At 36.5% G+C, this 18,298-nt stretch overlaps 1 protein-coding gene across 7 annotated transcripts in view; it reads left to right on the top strand.

Moving 5' to 3' along the window:
• Positions 1-18,298, top strand: part of LSM14A (LSM14A mRNA processing body assembly factor) — a 55,190-nt gene that overhangs the window by 23,245 nt on the left and 13,647 nt on the right. For all 7 annotated transcript variants that reach the window (XM_059153427.1, XM_059153428.1, XM_059153430.1 and 4 more), the window contains exons 2-4: positions 1,853-2,016; positions 5,975-6,104; positions 14,215-14,337. In XM_059153427.1, the coding sequence (XP_059009410.1) occupies positions 1,853-2,016; positions 5,975-6,104; positions 14,215-14,337 (417 nt within the window). The remainder of the gene's footprint in view (positions 1-1,852; positions 2,017-5,974; positions 6,105-14,214; positions 14,338-18,298) is intronic.

The following is an 18,298-nucleotide window of genomic DNA, read 5'->3' on the forward strand; positions in this document are numbered from 1 at the left end:
TATTTGATACCACATCTAAGTCCTTGCTGTACAAAAACCACCGACAAGCTCCATTAGGTTTTCCAAGGCCTAAAAAAACCATTCAGGGGCGCCTGGGTGGCTTAGTGGGTTAAGCCGCTGCCTTCGGCTCAGGTCATGATCTCGGGGTCCTGGGATCGAGTCCCACGTCGGGCTCTCTGCTCAGTGGGGAGCCTGCTTCCCCCTCTCTCTCTCTGCCTGCCTCTCCATCTACTTGTGATTTCTCTCTGTCAAATAAATAAATAAAATCTTTAAAAAAAATTTTTTTTAAACCATTCAAACTATACCCATGTATTCACTATACAGACGAAAAAACCATTCAAGATTAATATTTATCACAGGAAATGGAAGAAAATTTCAAAAAGAACTCTCTACCTTCTTGAGAAAAATAAAAATCTTATGATCAAAATGACATTGAAAAGAAAAGGTAGCATACAGAACTAAGGAAAGAACAGACAAGACAAATATAACAACAGAGTAACTATATCAGTACAACAGTTAAAGCAGAAAAACCAAGTCATTATAGGGAACAATTTTGAGGAAAAGCAAGTAAAATGTAAAGAAAAAGTACAGCAATAAAATGGCTGAAGACAATGTTATGCAGATTTAGACAAGAGAATAAGAGAAAATATATTAAAGATACAACAGAAATTTCCTGACATGAGGACCTAAATTTGATCAAAAGGTTTCACTGTATTTCCAGAAAAAAGATTTAGTGCACTATAAGCTATAGAGACTTATCCTTTGCTTTATCAGATTAAAGAACTCCCAGAACAGTGGCATCAAGCAAAAGATAAAGTATCATAAGTAATGGACTTTGTAGCATAAAGGAGGGAGGCATTATTTAAAATGAAATGATAACATATATTTAATCTAACCCCAAATCAAGTGTGGGAAAAAACGTACATTCAAAATATTACACATTCTTAAGGGGGTTACTCCCTCTGGGACACTCTTAAATGGATAATACATGATCTTTCAAACTTTCTTATTTGAAACTTCTGTATGGATGCAGACATTTTCAGAAATCTAAGACAGTGAGCCTGAAACTTTAATGTTCATAAGAAACTTGTGAAGAATTGGTTTAAAATCCAGGTATCTGGACCCTCTTCTCAGAAAGTCTGATTCAGTGAATTTGAATAGGATCCCAGAAACCTTTTTAGCCAGCTTATCCTGGTGTAGGTGGTCTGCGGTTTAACTTTAAGTAATGCTATCTTAAGTGTTGAAATAATCAGATTTAATTATGAGATAGATATTTTAGGTAACTAGGGCATTTCAAGCTGTCCCCTGGGTTGAATACCTGACAGCTGCATGGCTCAGCTTCTAGAGGACCTACTACTCACTGAGATAGATGTTCCCTTCATTGTCTTCTCTTAACCCAAAAGCTTAGTTTCCCAAACTTTGGTATTTTGTGGATGGGGAAATATTCATTTGGCCATTCCACCCCCCAACAAGAAATCTCACATAGGTTTGCCAATTTTTTATTTTGCTGAATTATACTAAAAATAAGGCACAATGAAAGAGGACATTTATAACACCTCCTCTCACCACAACCACCAAAGATATAAATAAATTAAAATATAGGAAGAACATGACCTCATAATACAGATTGTCTTTTAAATTGAGTGTATTTAGCTCTAGGCAGAAACCCTCTATTTTCCTCTTTTTTTAAAAAAAATTTCTTTAGCTACAGATTAATGAATATTTGAATATTTTCTTACAGATGACATTTAAGAACTGCTGTTTATTGGTATTTGGAAGAGTGCATTTCTAAGAATCACCACCTGAATATGATGAGTAAACATACATCTCTAATCCTCTGTTTTCTCAACAGTTCGGTCCTTTGGTACAGAAGACAGACCAACAGATCGTCCCATACCACCTCGAGATGAAGTCTTTGAATACATCATATTCCGTGGGAGTGATATTAAAGACCTCACTGTTTGTGAGCCACCAAAACCACAGTGTTCTTTGCCTCAGGACCCAGCTATCGTTCAGGTAACTGATAGTAAATTTGTTGTGGAGTGCAAGAAAACTTGAAGTATGTAGCTAGTCTTGGCTTTTCTCTCTCTTGGATTTTGGGTTTGGGGTAGGGTGTTTTTTTTTCTTTCTTTCTCTCCCTCAGTTGAATGTTCGTTTGCTTATCATTTCCTGGTTACCTAGATACCTGAAATACCCGGATAATGTCTTCATCTAGGTTTTTTTCTTTAGATCATAAGTTGGGACTCAGTAAAGTAAGAAATAGCAGAGGTTTGTTGTTTTATTTTACCATAAAATATTTTCTAATTTTAGCAAATTAAAATAGCTTACATTTATTGAGGTCTAACTGAATGACCAGCACTATTCTAACTACTGCAGATAGAATAAGTTGATCCTTACAATACTCTCTGAGCTTGATACTATAATTATAATATAGCTATATAATTCTCATTTTTACAAGCGAGTAAATTAAGGTAGAGCCATAATTTGGACACAGCCAGAAAGTCTGGCTATGGAATATAGGATCCATGTCACTTACACTATTATCCATATTTGGTTCATACTACAAACCAGGGTGGTAATGGCCATTGTTAGGTAAGATTATTAGGTTCAGTGAAAAAAAGGAATAAATCATATTGGTATCATATTCATACACACACAACATATAATATGCATGCAATGTTGTATAATAAGATAACACAAACATAAAAGGATTTTAACGTACACAGGTATGTTGCTCTGTTCTCTAAATAAGGTATAAAAAGGGACCCCTGGGTGGCTCAGTCTGTTAAGCATCTGCCTTTGGCTTAGGTCATGATCCCAGCGTCCTGGGATCCAGTCCCACTTCGGGCTCCTTGCTCAGCAGGAAGCCTGCTTCTCTCTCTGCCTGTTCTGCCTGCTGATCCCTTCCTGTGCTCTCTCTCTGACAAATAAATAAAATCTTTAAAAAATATATTTATAATAAGGTATGAAAAAAGAAGACCCAGGGGTGCCTGGGTAACTCCGTGGGTTAAAGCCTCTGCCTTCGGCTCAGGTCATGATCCCAGCGTCCTGGGATCGAGCCCTACATCGAGCTCTCTGCTAAGCAGGGAGCCTGCTTCCCCCTCTCTCTCTGCCTGCCTCTCTGCCTAATTGTATTCTCTATCAAATAAATAAAATCTTTAAAAAGAAATTAAAAAAAGAAAAAAGACCCTAAGTATTCTTAGTAAAAGAAATTAAAAATTTATATTTTATTAAAAACAAATACATGATTCCTAAAAGATTATAAATTATGAATCAAGGAGGGTATTCATTACAGTGCTTGTTTACATGATAATTGGAAATATATAGAAACTGCCTGAATTTTAGTTACAACAACACAGGAAGCAGATTGACATAGGAGTGTATGCATTTTAGGGCATGGCTGATTAAAAACATATGGCCCCCATGATTTTCTTCTTGGATCTGTTTTCTTCTCAACCCATTTTCTTGTCAGTCTTTGGTTATTTGCACCAAAATACGCTTACTGATTTTTTTTTTTCTTTAAAGTAATGTAATACTTTCAGATTTTTTAAAAGTAACTTTCCCTATTTTATGCTGTGATAAAATCTTAGTTTTCCACAAAACAGATTCTTAGAGTATATATTATCTTGCATAAGATTTGTCTTCCAGGGCGCCTGGGTGGCTCAGTGGGTTAAGCCGCTGCCTTCGGCTCAGGTCATGATCTCAGGGTCCTGGGATCGAGTCCCGCATTGGGCTCTCTGCTCAGTGGGGAGCCTGCTTCCTCCTCTCTCTCTCTGCCTGCCTCTCTGCCTACTTGTGATCTCTCTCTGTCAAATAAATAAATAAAATCTTTTTTTTTTTAATCATTTAAAAAAAAAAAAAGATTTGTCTTCCAATGTTAAAATACCTAATGAACTAAAAAAAAAAAATTAAATACCTAATGAACTCTTCTAAAGAAATAAATAGGGGTATATAAAATTAAAATGGAAAAAAAAAGAGGGGTGCCTGACTGGCTCAATTAGTGGGGTGTGCAACTATTGATCTCAAAGTTACAGGTTTGAGCCCATGTTGGGTATAGAAATTACTTTAAAATAATTTTTTTTTTAAGATTTTATTTATTTAAGAAAACATGAGCACAAGTGGGGAGTAGAGGCAGTGGGAGAGGGAGAAGCAGACTCCCTCCTGAGCAGGGAGCCCTCTACGGGACTCGATCGTAGGACTCTAGGATCATGACCTGAGCTGAAGACCAACGCTTAACCAGCTGAGCCACCCAAATGCCCTAAAAATAAAATCTTTTTTAAAAATGGGGAAAAAAGGAAAGTGCCTTTTAACATTTATTTAATAACTTTCTTGAATATAAGGTTTTTAGTAAGAAATAATTAAATTTATTCTTAGAACATAAACTGGAGAAATTCTCTCCTCTTCTTTCCCCTCATTCCATGTTAAGACTTAACTTTTAAGGAAGTAAGTCTGAATGAGTCCTGAGAAAATGTGAATTTTCTTAAAGGGAGGGAGAAGAAACACATTTTAATAGAGATAGCCAATACCAAGGAGTAGTGTTAGCTGAATGTCTTATATAAATCTTCTGATAATTCTCCTGGGAAATTGTTATTTAAGTTATCAGCTTTATGGAATCAGAAGAACCAAGAAAACATAAGTCAGACTGGTGTTGAATAACTTCTAGTCACCATAAATTTTGACTTTCGACCTTTTGATTCATACAACCAGTAGTATTTATTGAACACCTGCCATGTACACACAGGGTCCTACCATCAGTGAGCTTATATCCTTGGTCAGTAGTACACTTCATATTTGTATTATGAGATATTTTATATTAAGATAAATGAATATATAGTATGCATATTTATGTTCTATAATTTTAGGTTTAGTAAGTTAAAATTTTTGTAAAATGTTCTTTTTTTATTTTTTTAAAGATTTTTTATTTATTTGACAGACAGAGATCACAAGTAGGCAGAGAGGCAGGCAGAGAGACAGTGGGGTAAGCAGGCTCCCTGCTGAGCAGAGAGCCTGATGCAGGGTTCCATCCCAGGACCCTGAGATCATGACCTGAGCTGAAGGCAGAGGCTTAACCACTGAGCCACCCAGGTGCCCCTAAAGTGTTCTTTTTTTGAAGACTTCTTAAATTTTATTTATTTGACAGAGAGAGACACAGCAAGAGAGGGAACACAAGCAGAGGGAGTGGGAGAGGGAGAAGCAGGCTTCCCGCTGAGCAGGGAGCCTGATGCAAAGCTCAGTCCCAGGACCCTAGGATCAGGGCCTGAGCCAAAGGCAGACGCTTTACCACTGAGCCACCCAGGTGCCCCTATAAAATGTTCTTTAATTTAATGATACATATATTTAAAGATGTAAATGGTCTTGGGGCTCAGTTGGTTTAGCATCTGACTCTTGATCTTGGCTCAGGCCTTGATTTCAGGTTATGAGTTCATGCTGAACATGGAGCCTAGTTAAAAAAATAAATAGATGAAAAATAAAAATGTAAATGGTCTTATGTGGGGTAGTTTGTTTTTGCATCTCTTTCCTGTAAATTTAATAGCACACCTCAGATGATTGAAATCACAAGTGAGATACCTTGTTTTTGTCAGCACCAGACCTAAAACTCAGCATAACCAAATGTAATTTTTCCCCATATTTTTTCTTCAAACAAAGTTACTTTATTTATTCAAGTAACTTTTCTTTGTAAGTAATCTTTGCAAGTAATCTTTCCTAAGCCTGCTGTAAAGGTCTTCACTCTACTTAACTGTAGAAAAATGCATTTATAAGTCACATCAAGTATAATTGGCATGTATATACAAATATTGAAATCAGGAGGTTGTTAAACTGTTTTGATAGTAAATGTATGTTGTAGGTTATTATAATTGCTTTTGTATCTAGTAGTTATAATTTAAGGTTTTCTTTAAAAATGCAAATATTCTAATTTTTTCATTATATAAATGTTGTGTAGAGCCTGGAAAAATAACCCATGATCTTTCTTCAGTCTTCACTAGGCTCATCTACTTCTTCATTCCAGTCAGTGGGTTCCTATGGACCTTTTGGCAGGATGTCAACATACAGTCAGTTCAGTCCAAGTTCATTAGTCGGGCAGCAGTTTGGTGCTGTCGGTGTTGGTATGTTATGCTTTTTTCTTTTTCTTTTCTCTTCCTTTTTTAAAATTTACCTTCTTTACCATAAATTTACAGACATGTTTGGTGTTCCTTTTGTGTAACATTAATTTAAAGGCTTTATTCAATGTCTTCAGTAAAGGGTAGTTCTACAAAATCTTCTCTCAGAATAGTCACATTTTTCTTTAGTCACATTTTTTTAAAAATCTAGATCTCTTCAGTTGCCAAATATCATTGAGTTTTATTTTAAATTTACATAAGATTTATCCATTTAAAATAAGCATTTATTTTCTGGGGTACATGGCTGACTCAGTTGGGAGAGCATATAACTCTTAATCTCTGGGTCATGAGTTCAAACCCCACATTGGGTGTAGAGATTACTTAAAAAAATAAAATAATCTAAAAAAAATCCTAAAATAAGCGTTTTTCCCCAATAGGATGGGTTTTCAAAAAGAGCATTGGAGATAATGCTAATATTAAAGAATAATAATGCCATTAAGGGATATTTATATTAGGTAGAATGTGAAAAGATAATCACATATAACATGTTTGGGGGCATGATGCTTCATTTAACAGTGTTTTAGAAACATTAACACTATAAGGAGAAAGCTAGATATAATCAGATCAGCTCAGTGTTATGTTGTTTTCATAGCTATGCATTTTAACTCTGCAGTATACCTTTACTGAAATTTTCACACTGAAGAGTACGTTTTAAAATCTCAAATTCTAGCCCTTTATCTTTTTTAATTCAATTGAAATAACAATTTATCAGTTTACCTTGTTTCTCTGCATCACAAATCCGGTTTCAACAAATTTTGTTAAAATTAATTCTTTTTTTTTTTTTTTAAGATTTTATTTATTTATTTGAGAAAGAGAGAGAGTATGAGAGGGGAGAGGGTTAGAGGGAGAAGCAGACTCCCCACTGAGCCTGGAGCCCAGTGCAAGACTCGATCCTGGGACTCCAGGATCATGACCTGAGCTGAAGGCAGTTGTTTAACCAACTGAACCACCCAGGCACCCCAAATTAATTCCTTTTATAAATATACTTATTTTTATGTGGTTGTGACTTTTCAAGTATCTAAATGTTTTCCTTACTCATAAAATCAAAAAGGATGGGAAAAAAATAAATCCTAAAATTGAATGGATACAAACAGAAATAACTGGTGCTAAGTTTATATCAAATTGATAGTATAACCACACAGAAAAAAAGAGGAATTAAAATAACTTTTACACTCTTTTTTTTTTTTTTTTTTTTTAAGATTTTGTTTATTTATTTGACAGACAGATTACATGTAGGCAGAGGGGCAGGCAGAGAGAGAGGAGGAAGCAGGCTCCCTGCTGAGCAGAGAGCCCGATGCGGGGCTTGATCCCAGGACCCTGAGATCATGACCTGAGCCGAAGGCAGAGGCTTAACCCACTGAGCCACCCAGGCGCCCCAACTTTTACACTCTTAATAGGGGTATAAGAACAAATAGAACTGTAAAAAACCCTTGACTTAGGGCTTATAATTAGTAGTGGTATTGGTGTTAATTTTGAAACTGTTTTGTATGTATATAGAATAGGGCAAATAATATAGTGATGTTGCTGGGAAATGCTGTTTTTTCCATGGAGAAGAGAGAAAGAAACACAGGGGTAAGGAACAACCCTGTGATGTTGAATGTAAATTGGAAGCATGAATGTGAACTTGTTTTTTAAAAACTAGTTATTTCCTGACTCTGTTCATAGAAAGGACCTAGAAGCAATGATACCCTGTAGCAAAGAATATGTGTAGACCCAGTTCTTTGGTTTCTAAATACCATTCCCCACTAGAAGGAACATGGGCCCCTTGAAAAAAGAAGGGGAAACAGTGCTCTTTTTCTTTTTTTATATGTTTATTTATCTAAGTAATCTCTGCATCCAGCGTGAGATTCAAACTCAGGACCCCAATATCAAGAGCACATGTTTTTCTGACAGGTGCCCAAACAATGCTCTTTTTTAACAGAAAAATCCCAGCTAATAAAGAGAAGGAATGGTAGATATAGAAAATCACCATTTTTGTAACATCCAGAGTATTAATTAGTAAGGATTATCAGTGGTTGCTAAAATCATTGGGTGAACAGTGTTGGACAGAATATTAAAATGGCCTTAAAGTATCATCCCACAGTTAATTAATTACAGAGGGGACAACATTGTGCCTTTATAATGGAGACCTCTCATGGTCACCATTTTAATCATCAAGTCATAAAGTTTGGAATTGCCACAATTACCTAATTAAGTGTCTCCTAATGTGATGATATATGAAGGAGGTAAATCCAGATTTATCCTGCTAGCTATAACTGTTAGAATCCTATTCTGAGGATTCAAATAAGGGGCAGTTTTAAATTATCCTTTTGAGATTCCTTTCAGTAAATTGAGTAGTTGGCTAACATTGAGATTATTCCTGCACCTACCTCGTACATTACTGTGAAGTTTGCATGACTTAATATGTGTAAAGCATTTGAATAGGGTCTAGCACATAGTGTTACATAGTAAATAATGTTTCTACCATTCCTCAGAGCCTGCTTTTCTAATCAATATCTATTTCTTATAAATGCTTTATCTAATTTTAATATTATTGCGAGTTGCTAGTTTACTCTTCTTTGGGTATCACAAAGGTAGAGGGTTTTATTTGTATTTTCTATATCAGTTGAGTAATTTTTGCAGTAGATGATTATTTTTTGTTTGTTGATTTCCATATTGGTAGGATAATTTGTGGAATGACTGAAGAGCTATATATAATATTTAGAAGTTGCTAAAATGAGGAGAAGGAGGAAAATTCTTGCATTGATTAGGGTGGTAGGTGATTTTTAGAAAAGGAGTTAACTCAGATATGGTTTGCGTTAGCACAGATTAAGCCAGATTTTAGTCTAAGCCTCTTGTTTTCGATCGCTAGTGCAGTTGACCCTTGAACAAAAATGTATCCGAACTGCACAGGTCAACCTTCACATGGGTTTTTTCCAATAAATACATTAATAAATGTCTTTTTCTACCATGTGATTTTTTTTTTTTTTTAAGATATTTGAGAGAGAGAGAGAGCATGTGTGAGCAGGGGAAGGGAAAGGGCGGAAGAATCTTGAGCAGACACTGGCCTCAATCTCATGGCCCTGAGGTCATGACCTGAGCCAAAACCAAGACTTAGACGATTAACTCAGCCACACACCCCCAAATGATTTCCTTAATAACATTTCCTTTTCTCTAGCTTACTTTATTGTAAGAATACAGTACATCATTCTGACTTAAAAAGGAAGTTTAAGTCAGGGAAACACTTGCTATTTGGGAAAATTTTTTTCCACTTTAATTTTTATATGTTACAGTCTTTTTTATAAGTTTTTTGCAATTTATATAATGAAGGATTAATATCGTAACATCTGTAGGGACCTACAGCCCAACAGAAAAAGAGGCAGTTATTAGGAACTAACTAACTTTGCCTTTTTCAGAAATAAAGGAATACAGATGGTTCCCAAATGTGGAAAAGTGCTTAAGTTTTGCTTATAAGAGATATACAAAGTAAATCTGTACTGAGGCACCATTTCTGAGGAATTGTCAGTTTGGCAAAAGGCCAAAAGTCTGAGTGTGTGTGTGTGTATGTATGTATATATATATATATATATTATTTTTGCAAGATAGTGAAGAAATAGATACTCTCATACATTGAAAAGAATGATACACCAGACAGGATTAAAATATTATTTTTTTAAAGCTGATGCTAAAATAATTCTTAAGTGCAAAGATTAGGTCTTTATTGACTTTGATTTATGGAACCTTAGGAAAAACTAGTGACCTCACAATAAAGGAAACAGTAAAACAGCCATGGCATGCTACGTCTCATAATACCCTGTGGACAAGACAGAGTACTATTGGCTAAATAGACAGGCAAATGGGTACATTTCATCGGGCTCCCTGGATGAAATGTACCCATTTTTCTGTCTATTCAGGCCTCCCTAGTCAGCAGGAAGCCTCCTTCTCCCTCTCCCACTCCTGCTTGTGTTCCCTCTCCTGCTATATCTCTCTCTGTCAAAAATCAGTCTGGGGGCACCTGGGTGGATCAGTGGGTTAGGCCTCTGCCTTCGGCTAAGGTCATGATCCCAGGGTCCTGGGATCAAGCCCTGCATTGGGCTCTCTGCTCAGTGGGGAGCCTGCTTCCTCCTCTCTCTGCCTGCCTCTCCCTATTTGTGAACTTTCTCTCTGTCAAATAAATAAATAAAATCTTTTTTTAAAAAAATCTTTTTAAATAAAAATAAAAAAATAAAAATCTTTTAAAATAAAAATTAAAGATAGGGACGCCTGGGTGACTCAGTTCATTAAGCGACTGCCTTCAGCTCAGGTCATGATCCCAGCGTCCTGGAATCGAGTCCCACATGGGGCTCCTTGTTCTGTAGGGAGCCTGTTTCTCCCTCTGCCACTCTGTCTGCCTGTGCTCGCTCTCTGTCTCTCTCTCTCTCTCTCTGACAAATAAAATCTTAAAAATATTAAAGATAAAAATTTAAAAAAATATAAACTGTATCCCAGCAGCTAACTAAGATACCAAAATCTTAATGAGATCATTAGGAGAAAAGAAAATTACAGCCCATACTGTGGACATGTATTTAAAAACCCTTAACACAGTATTAGCAGTGAAAGCCAGCCAGCAATTCATAAAAAGAATAGTACATAATGACAAAGTTATCTCAGAAATGGAACAACGTTTTAACATTTGAAAATCATTAGTAATTGACCATATGAACAGAGTAAAGGAGAAAAACTATAATCCCAAGAGATAAAGAATAGGCATTTGATAAAATTCAGCACCTAATTTATCAACAACTGAGGAATGGGAGGGAATTTCCTAAATTTGGTCAATGAAATGAAAAGTTTACATACATACAGACAAGGTAAAAAGATACAGAGATTGAAAAGCAAGAACTAAAAATGTCTCTCTTTGAAGGTGACATGATTGTGTATGTAGAAAATGCAAAAGAATATTCAGACCATTAGAATGAATAAGTGAATTTAGCATGGTAAGAGAATACAAAATGAACTATATTTTTTATTCTAGAACAGATGGGTTGCCAAACTGGTCTGTATCCAGTCAGCCTCCTGTTTTTATAAAGTTTTATTGGACTACAGGCACACCCATTTATTATATGTTGTTTATGGCTGCTTTTATACTACACAGGCGGAGTATAAGTAGTTATAACGGAGGCCATATGGCCTGAAGACCCTAAATATTTATCGTCTGGTCACTTGTAGTTGAAGTTTATTGACATGTGATCTAGAACAGATTGTTGAGAAATGAAATGCAAAATGCATCACAGCTTGCAGTTAGCACAGTAAAATCAAATACCCAGGAAATAATACAACGGAAGATATTTGAAAACATCTACAACAGTGGTTCTTAGTGGAGGAGGGTTAATTTTACCTTCTTGCTGCAGGGGACATTTGGTAACATATGAAGACATTTTTGGTTGTCACCACTGGGGGAATACTACTAGTATGTAGAGGGTAGAGGCCAGGGATGCTTCCTAACATCTTACAATGCATAGGACAACTCCTCACAAAATGTGAGTAGTACTGAAGTTGAGAAAACTGCTCTGTAATGAAAACCACAGAATATTGATGAGAGAAATTAAAGTTCTAAGTAAATGGAGACTTAATCCACGCTCATGAGTTGGAAAATTCAGTATTATTTTTAAGGTAATATTTTTCCCAAAATTGATTTATATAGCGAACACAATCCAAGTAGACTTTCTAAAATAGAAATTGATAGGGGTGCCTGGGTGGCTCAGTCGGTTGGGCATCTGACTCCACAGATTTTCGGCTCGGGACATGATCTCAGGGTCATGAGATCAAGCCCCATGTTGGGCTCTGCACTAGACATGGAGCCTGCTTGGGATTCTCTCTCCCTCTGCAGCCCCCCCACTCGTGCTCTCTCTCAGAAAGAAAGAGAAAAAAGAAAGAAAATTGACATACTGATTCTAATATTTATATGGAAATACAAAACCTAAAATAGCCAAAACAGTCTTGAAGAAAGGGGGCATCAGGATGGCTCAGAGAGTTAATGGTCCACTATTTGATCTTAGCTTAGGTCTTACTTTCAGGGTCATGAGTTCAAGCCCTGTGCTGGGCTCCATGCAGGGTGTGGAACCTACTTTTAAAATAAAGTTTGAAGTTTGTATGTGGTTTCAAGGTTTACTGTAAAGTTAAGAGGAATCAGAACAGTGACTTAATGATACAAGGATAGACAGATACACCAGGAATAAAGAATAGAGAGTACAAAAATAGACCTACTTAAATAGTAATTTAAAATAGAGATGTTAGTGCAGTTCAATGGAGAGGGGAAAATCTCCTTAACCAGTATGTATTTGGAAAAAAATAACCTTGGCCCAAGCCTTACACCATATATAAAAAACAACTTGAGGGGTGCCTGAGTGACCCAGTCAGTTAATTGTCTGACTTTCTGGTTTTGGCTCAGGTCGTGATCTCAGGTTCATGAGATCAAGCCCAACCACGCTTAGCATGGAGTCTGCTTAAGATTCTCTTTCCCACTTCCTCTCCGTCTCCCCTCTCTGCTCATTCTCTGTCTCAAATAAATAATCTTTAAAAAACAAAACAAAAAAACAATGTGAGATAAACCAGGAGGCAAATTAGAGTAAAGAACATGGATATGATAACAACCAGGAACTCAGAGAAGAGATGGAGGAAATAAAGATACATAAAGATATATAGAAGAGTTTGTTAACCAGAGGGCAAGCAGTGGGAGGTTGGAGGAGGTGAGGAAACAAAGCAGCATGCAGATAAGACTACACATCTTCAGAGTGGCTTATGTCTTAATCATTGCCCAGAAATACTAGGGATAATGGGATGGATTTAACTTCCCACAATCATTTTAAGCATTAGTCCCCACATTCCTGGCGAGGTGGGAAGTTACATTAGGCCACTCCTGAGCTGGCCAGGGCTGTATCCTGACTGGATTCCACCTTCAGGGGAGTCCTAGTGATTCTCATTATCTGAAATTCTATGCTAGGTTCTGATGCCCTGTTTTAGAAGGGTATGAACAACTAGGATTTATAAATCGGAGGGGGCAGTGTTAAAGACAGTAGGAAGGTAAGTCGTGGTTTGAAGGAACTGGAGTTGCTTAACTGGGAAATCAGAAGATTGCTAGAATCTGATCATGATCTTCAAATGTTTAAGAGCAGATGGGTCAACTGCTGTGGAGTAGACTGATGAAAATAAGGAAAGTGGTGAGAAAAGAGGTAGACAGATAAGGGGAGGGTCTGATAAACTGAGGTAAGTAATCCAAACTTACATCTTAGGGCAGTGGAAAGCCATCCCAGGGTCCTAAACACAGTGGTAATGTGGTTATATCTGTATTTCACAAGAGATCTTCTATCATTTTTAGATTGGAGTTAGAGATGGGAGAGGAAGGGCTACTGAAATAGTTCCTACTACAGAAAACCTACATAGATTAAATATTAAGTCAGAAGAGAACACAGCGTAAGAAAAGTGAATAATCTGTAAGGACTGCAGAAATTTAGAGAAGATTGACAAAACCTCATATAGCAAAGAATTTGGGCCCTTTCTAGGGATTTGTTACTCATACTACCAGAACTTTTTGTGGTTGCTTTAGCAGAATGCAGCCCCACAGTACCATCCTGGAGGGAAGCATTAAAATGAACTAGAGTCCATTGGCTAGTGCCTTGGAAATGCTGGATAAGCTCTTCATAGACCTGTTGGCTAATTTGGCTGTTTGTGCAGATACTCATTATTAAAATAATTACACCTTAATACTGGTGTAGAACATACCGTTTATGCTACTTCAGTGTCTAACGTCGGTCCTTGCTGTCCTTCTAACTGCTTAGGACAGTATTGCTCTTAGAAAAATTGTTTGCATCCAGAGATGCTGGGGTATATATTGGTTTGCTTTTTTCATATAGTGTAAAAGATTTCTCATACTATTTTTGATACACTTTAGTTAATTTCCAGGGTTATTAATATGAATGTGTGTTGCAGGGGGTAGGAGTGACAACAGTTATCATCATTAAAATGGTATATTACTTTATATAATTGAAAGTTTTAAATTAAAATTTTTTTTTCTCATTAAAAAAAAAATCTCTTAAAGCTGGAAGTTCATTGACATCCTTTGGAACAGAAACATCAAACAGTGGTACCCTATCCCAAAGTAGTGCAGTTGGTTCTGCCTTTACACAGGATACAAGATCACTAAAAACACAGTTATCTCAAGGTAAGCTGTTTTTTCTTTTATATAAACCATTCCTAACATCTCTAGTGGTTTTTGTCTTTCACTTTGAATGTAAGAGCTTTTGCAGCCTGCAGATCACATGTATCCTTCTGTTTGGTCCTTTTAAGATTTTTCTCCTGGTTGCTATTATAATAAGTATATTATTGAAAGACATCCACTGTTTAGACTCTTTACAATTCTGAAATCATAAAACTGGGAACCAGTGAACTTTCTCTAAGTTTGACACTTTTTGCAAGGCAGTTATATAACTTGTATGTAATACTTAAATGTATCAAATTAGTCCCAGATTCACCACTGAAAATGAACTATTCTTGATTTACTTGAAGTAGTAGCTTAAAAAAACAAGCTATTCTTTGTACTGTTGAGTCTTTCCTAGCATCCGCATAGGATCTAGAGCAGCGGTTCTTAGTGTGGGCCACCCACAACCAAATCATCTGGAGTGCTGCTTAAAAATACAAGGCCTGGGTGTCTCCATTGGTTAAGCCACTGCCTTTGGCTCAGGCCATGATCTTGGAGCCCCATGATCGAGTCCCACATCGGGCTCCCAGCTCCAAAGGGAGTCTGCTTCTCCCTTTGACCTTCTCCCCTTTCATGCTCTCTCTCTCTCTCAAATAAATAAAATCTATTAAAAAAAAAAGTAGGTGCTAATGATTGCTATATCAGAATCCTTGGAATGTGGCAGTGTGCATCGTAATTAGCTTCTTACAGGATCCTGTTTAATATTTTAAAATCTATTTTTTCTACCAGCCAGTTTTATAATCTTTGGTGGTCCCAAGATTCTCTATCTTTTTATCTGTATCTGAAGCATTTGTTACTGACACATTGCTTTATATGGATGGTCACTTTTAAATTAAAACAATGTAAAGTCTTTTCAGAAGGATGCTATCTGTAGTCACAGGATGATATTGTTTAAAGCTGTTGAGGGTAAACTCAAGCTAATACTAAACATGATCCTATGTATCTCACTTTAGATATTTTGAAATAGTTACTGTCCTTATTACTGATTTAAATTGATTTTTAATTTTTTCAACAGTCCAAAGATTTGTTATAGATGAGTTAGAAATACAGTAGGTGTAAGAAAGAAAATAAAACACCCATAGTCCCACTGTCCAGAAATAACAAGTAATTACTTTTTGTTGTACACACTTCAGGCTTCTTTGTAGGTTAATAGAGGTATATATTTCTCCATAGCTCTTTTGGGGTTTTTTTTCTTTTAAGAATGCTTTCTTACCCTACAGGGAGCCTGCTTCTCCCTCTGCCTGCCACTCTCCCTGCTTGTACTCTCTCTGTCTCTCCCTGTTAAATAAGTAAATAAAATCTTTTTTTTAAAAAAAATTCTTTCTTAAATAAAATTCTTCATCTTTTTAAGCATTAGCTTTCTAAAATATAAAATGGGACTTGAGGGGCACCTGGCTGGCTCAGTGGGTGGAACACATGACTCTTGATTTTGGGGTTGTGGATTTGAGCCCCACGTTAGCTCAAACCACATTGTGTTGCAGAGATTACTTAAAAATAAAATCTTTAGGGGCGCCTGGGTGGCTCAGTGGGTAAAGCCGCTGCCTTCGGCTCAGGTCATGATCTCAGGGTCCTGGGATCGAGTCCCGCATCGGGCTCTCTGCTCAGCAGGGAGCCTGCTTCCTTCTCTCTCTCTCTGCCTGCCTCTCAGTGTACTTGTGATTTCTCTCTGTCAAATAAATGAATAAAATCTTTAAAAAAAAATAAAATAAAATAAAATAAAATCTTTAGGGGCACCTGGGTGGCTCAGAGGGGAGCCTGCTTCCTCCTCTCTGCCTGCATCTCTGCCTACTTGTGATCGCTGTCTGTCAAATAGGTAAAATCTTTAAAAATAATAATAAATAATAAAAAATAAAATCTTTATAAAAAATAAAGGGTCAGTTGAGTGGCCAACTCTCGGTTTTGGCTCAGGTCCTGATCTCATGGTCATGGGATCCAGCCCTACAATGGACTCCGTTCTGAGGGTGAAATCTGCTTTAGAATCTCTCACCCTCCCCCCCCACCCTACTCACGTTCATACTCTCTCTTAAGTAAATAAATAAAACCTTGAAAAAATAAATAAGAATAAAATAAAATGGGGCTTTATTGGTAAGTAACTTACTGTGAGAATTACATGTTAAAAAATGTATGCAGTGCTCCTGCTTAGTAGATGTTAACTATTTTAATCAGTGGTGAGCATTAACCTTAATATTGAAGCACTTTTTAAAATCATAAGTCAGAATGCCTGTTATCATTACTACTCAGCATCATTCTGAAACTTTTAGTTTAATCACATGAAAACAAAACAGGCATAAATATTGGAATTAGTATTATTTGGCAGTGCTATGACTTTCTACTTGGAGTTGAGAATTAACTAAAACTGAAATTAGAGGTAGACTATAAAGTTACACACATAAAAAGCAATAGTCGTTCTAAAACCTAACCCACTGATTATGTAATGGAAATAAAAATACATAACAGATACGGCAAACCTCTGTAGAAAATACAAAATGTAGTAGAGGGACATAAAAGAAGTCACAGGTAATCATAGAAACAGATCTTATTCCTAGATACAAAGATTTAGTATTAGGAAGACCTTGTGTCTCTTCATTAAATTTACTATACTTTTAATAAATCCAAATAGAATAGAAGGAGAACTTAATAAAAGAGATACACAGTCCTAAAAATGAACATGGACATATAGTTAGACATTTTTCAAATAAAAGTAATGACATAGGGCTTACCTACTTGATAATAAAGTACACATAAAGCAGGGCAGGAATAAAAGTCAGAAATAGTTCCAAATATAAATAAATGATTGATACATGATAAAGCTATTCTTAAATTAGTAGAGGAAAGCTGGCTATCCAGTAAGTAATGTTGGGATAGACAATTGTCTGATAATGTGGGAAAAATATTCGATCTAGATTTCTTCCCTCACATTTAGGACTAAAATAAAATAGATTCAAGTATTTAAAAATTTTTGAAGTACATATTATAAGAAAGAAGTATATTTATATAAACCTGTGACAGAGAAAGCCTGGAACTCTGCATTTAAGTTTCATCAATGAAAACTTACCAACTTTACAAAATTAAAATACATAGAGTTTTCTTTGAACTGGTAAGAATGTGCAGATGAGTGGGCTGTTTTTATTGTGCTGAAACCAGCTTCTGGGTTTATTCCCAAATGGTATGTCTAGCATTATCTGTATTTCCCTGTGGATAACACAGCTGACAGTATGACTAGAAGACTTCAGTCACAAAGGTTTTGAAAGTACACAGCAGGCAACACCTGGGTGACTCAGTGGGCCTTGGGCTCAGGTCATGATCCCAAGAGTCCCACATTGGGCTCCTTGCTCAGTGGAGATCTGTTTCTCCTGCTGCCTGCCACTACCCCTGCTTGTGTGCACACATGCTTTCTCTCTCTCCTCTAATAAATCAAATCTTTTTAAAAAAAAAAAAAAAAGTACAGAGCAGACCTTGCTTGCTGTGAACACCCCTTCATTTGTGGTTCTGCAACACTTGTGGGTCACAGGATTCTTTTCTCGAAAGCCTCAGTGAGACAAGTTTTAGAGTATAAGATAGGGATGCCTGGGTGGCTCATTCAGTTAAGTGTCTGTCTTTGGCTCAGGTCATGACCCCACGGTCCTGGGATCAAGCCCCACTTTGGGCTCTCTGCTAAGCAAGGGAGTCTGCTTATCTCTCTCCCTCTGCCCCTCCCTGCTGCTCATGCTCTCACTCTGATAAGTCTTTTTTTTTTTTTTTTAAGAAAAATGTATAAAATCATTTAATGTAATATTGTAAAATTGAACAGTAGGCTTTCCAAAAAACTTATCAGTTGTTTTATAAGTAAATTCCTGTATAAGGTGATAAATGATCACAAAATGTTTTCTCATAGGCCAGAACTTCTACAAACCACCATGATTCCTGTTGTAATCAATGGGAACAT

The sequence above is a fragment of the Mustela lutreola genome, chromosome 16 (genome assembly GCF_030435805.1).
Source record: "Mustela lutreola isolate mMusLut2 chromosome 16, mMusLut2.pri, whole genome shotgun sequence".
Taxonomy (NCBI): Eukaryota; Metazoa; Chordata; class Mammalia; order Carnivora; family Mustelidae; genus Mustela; species Mustela lutreola.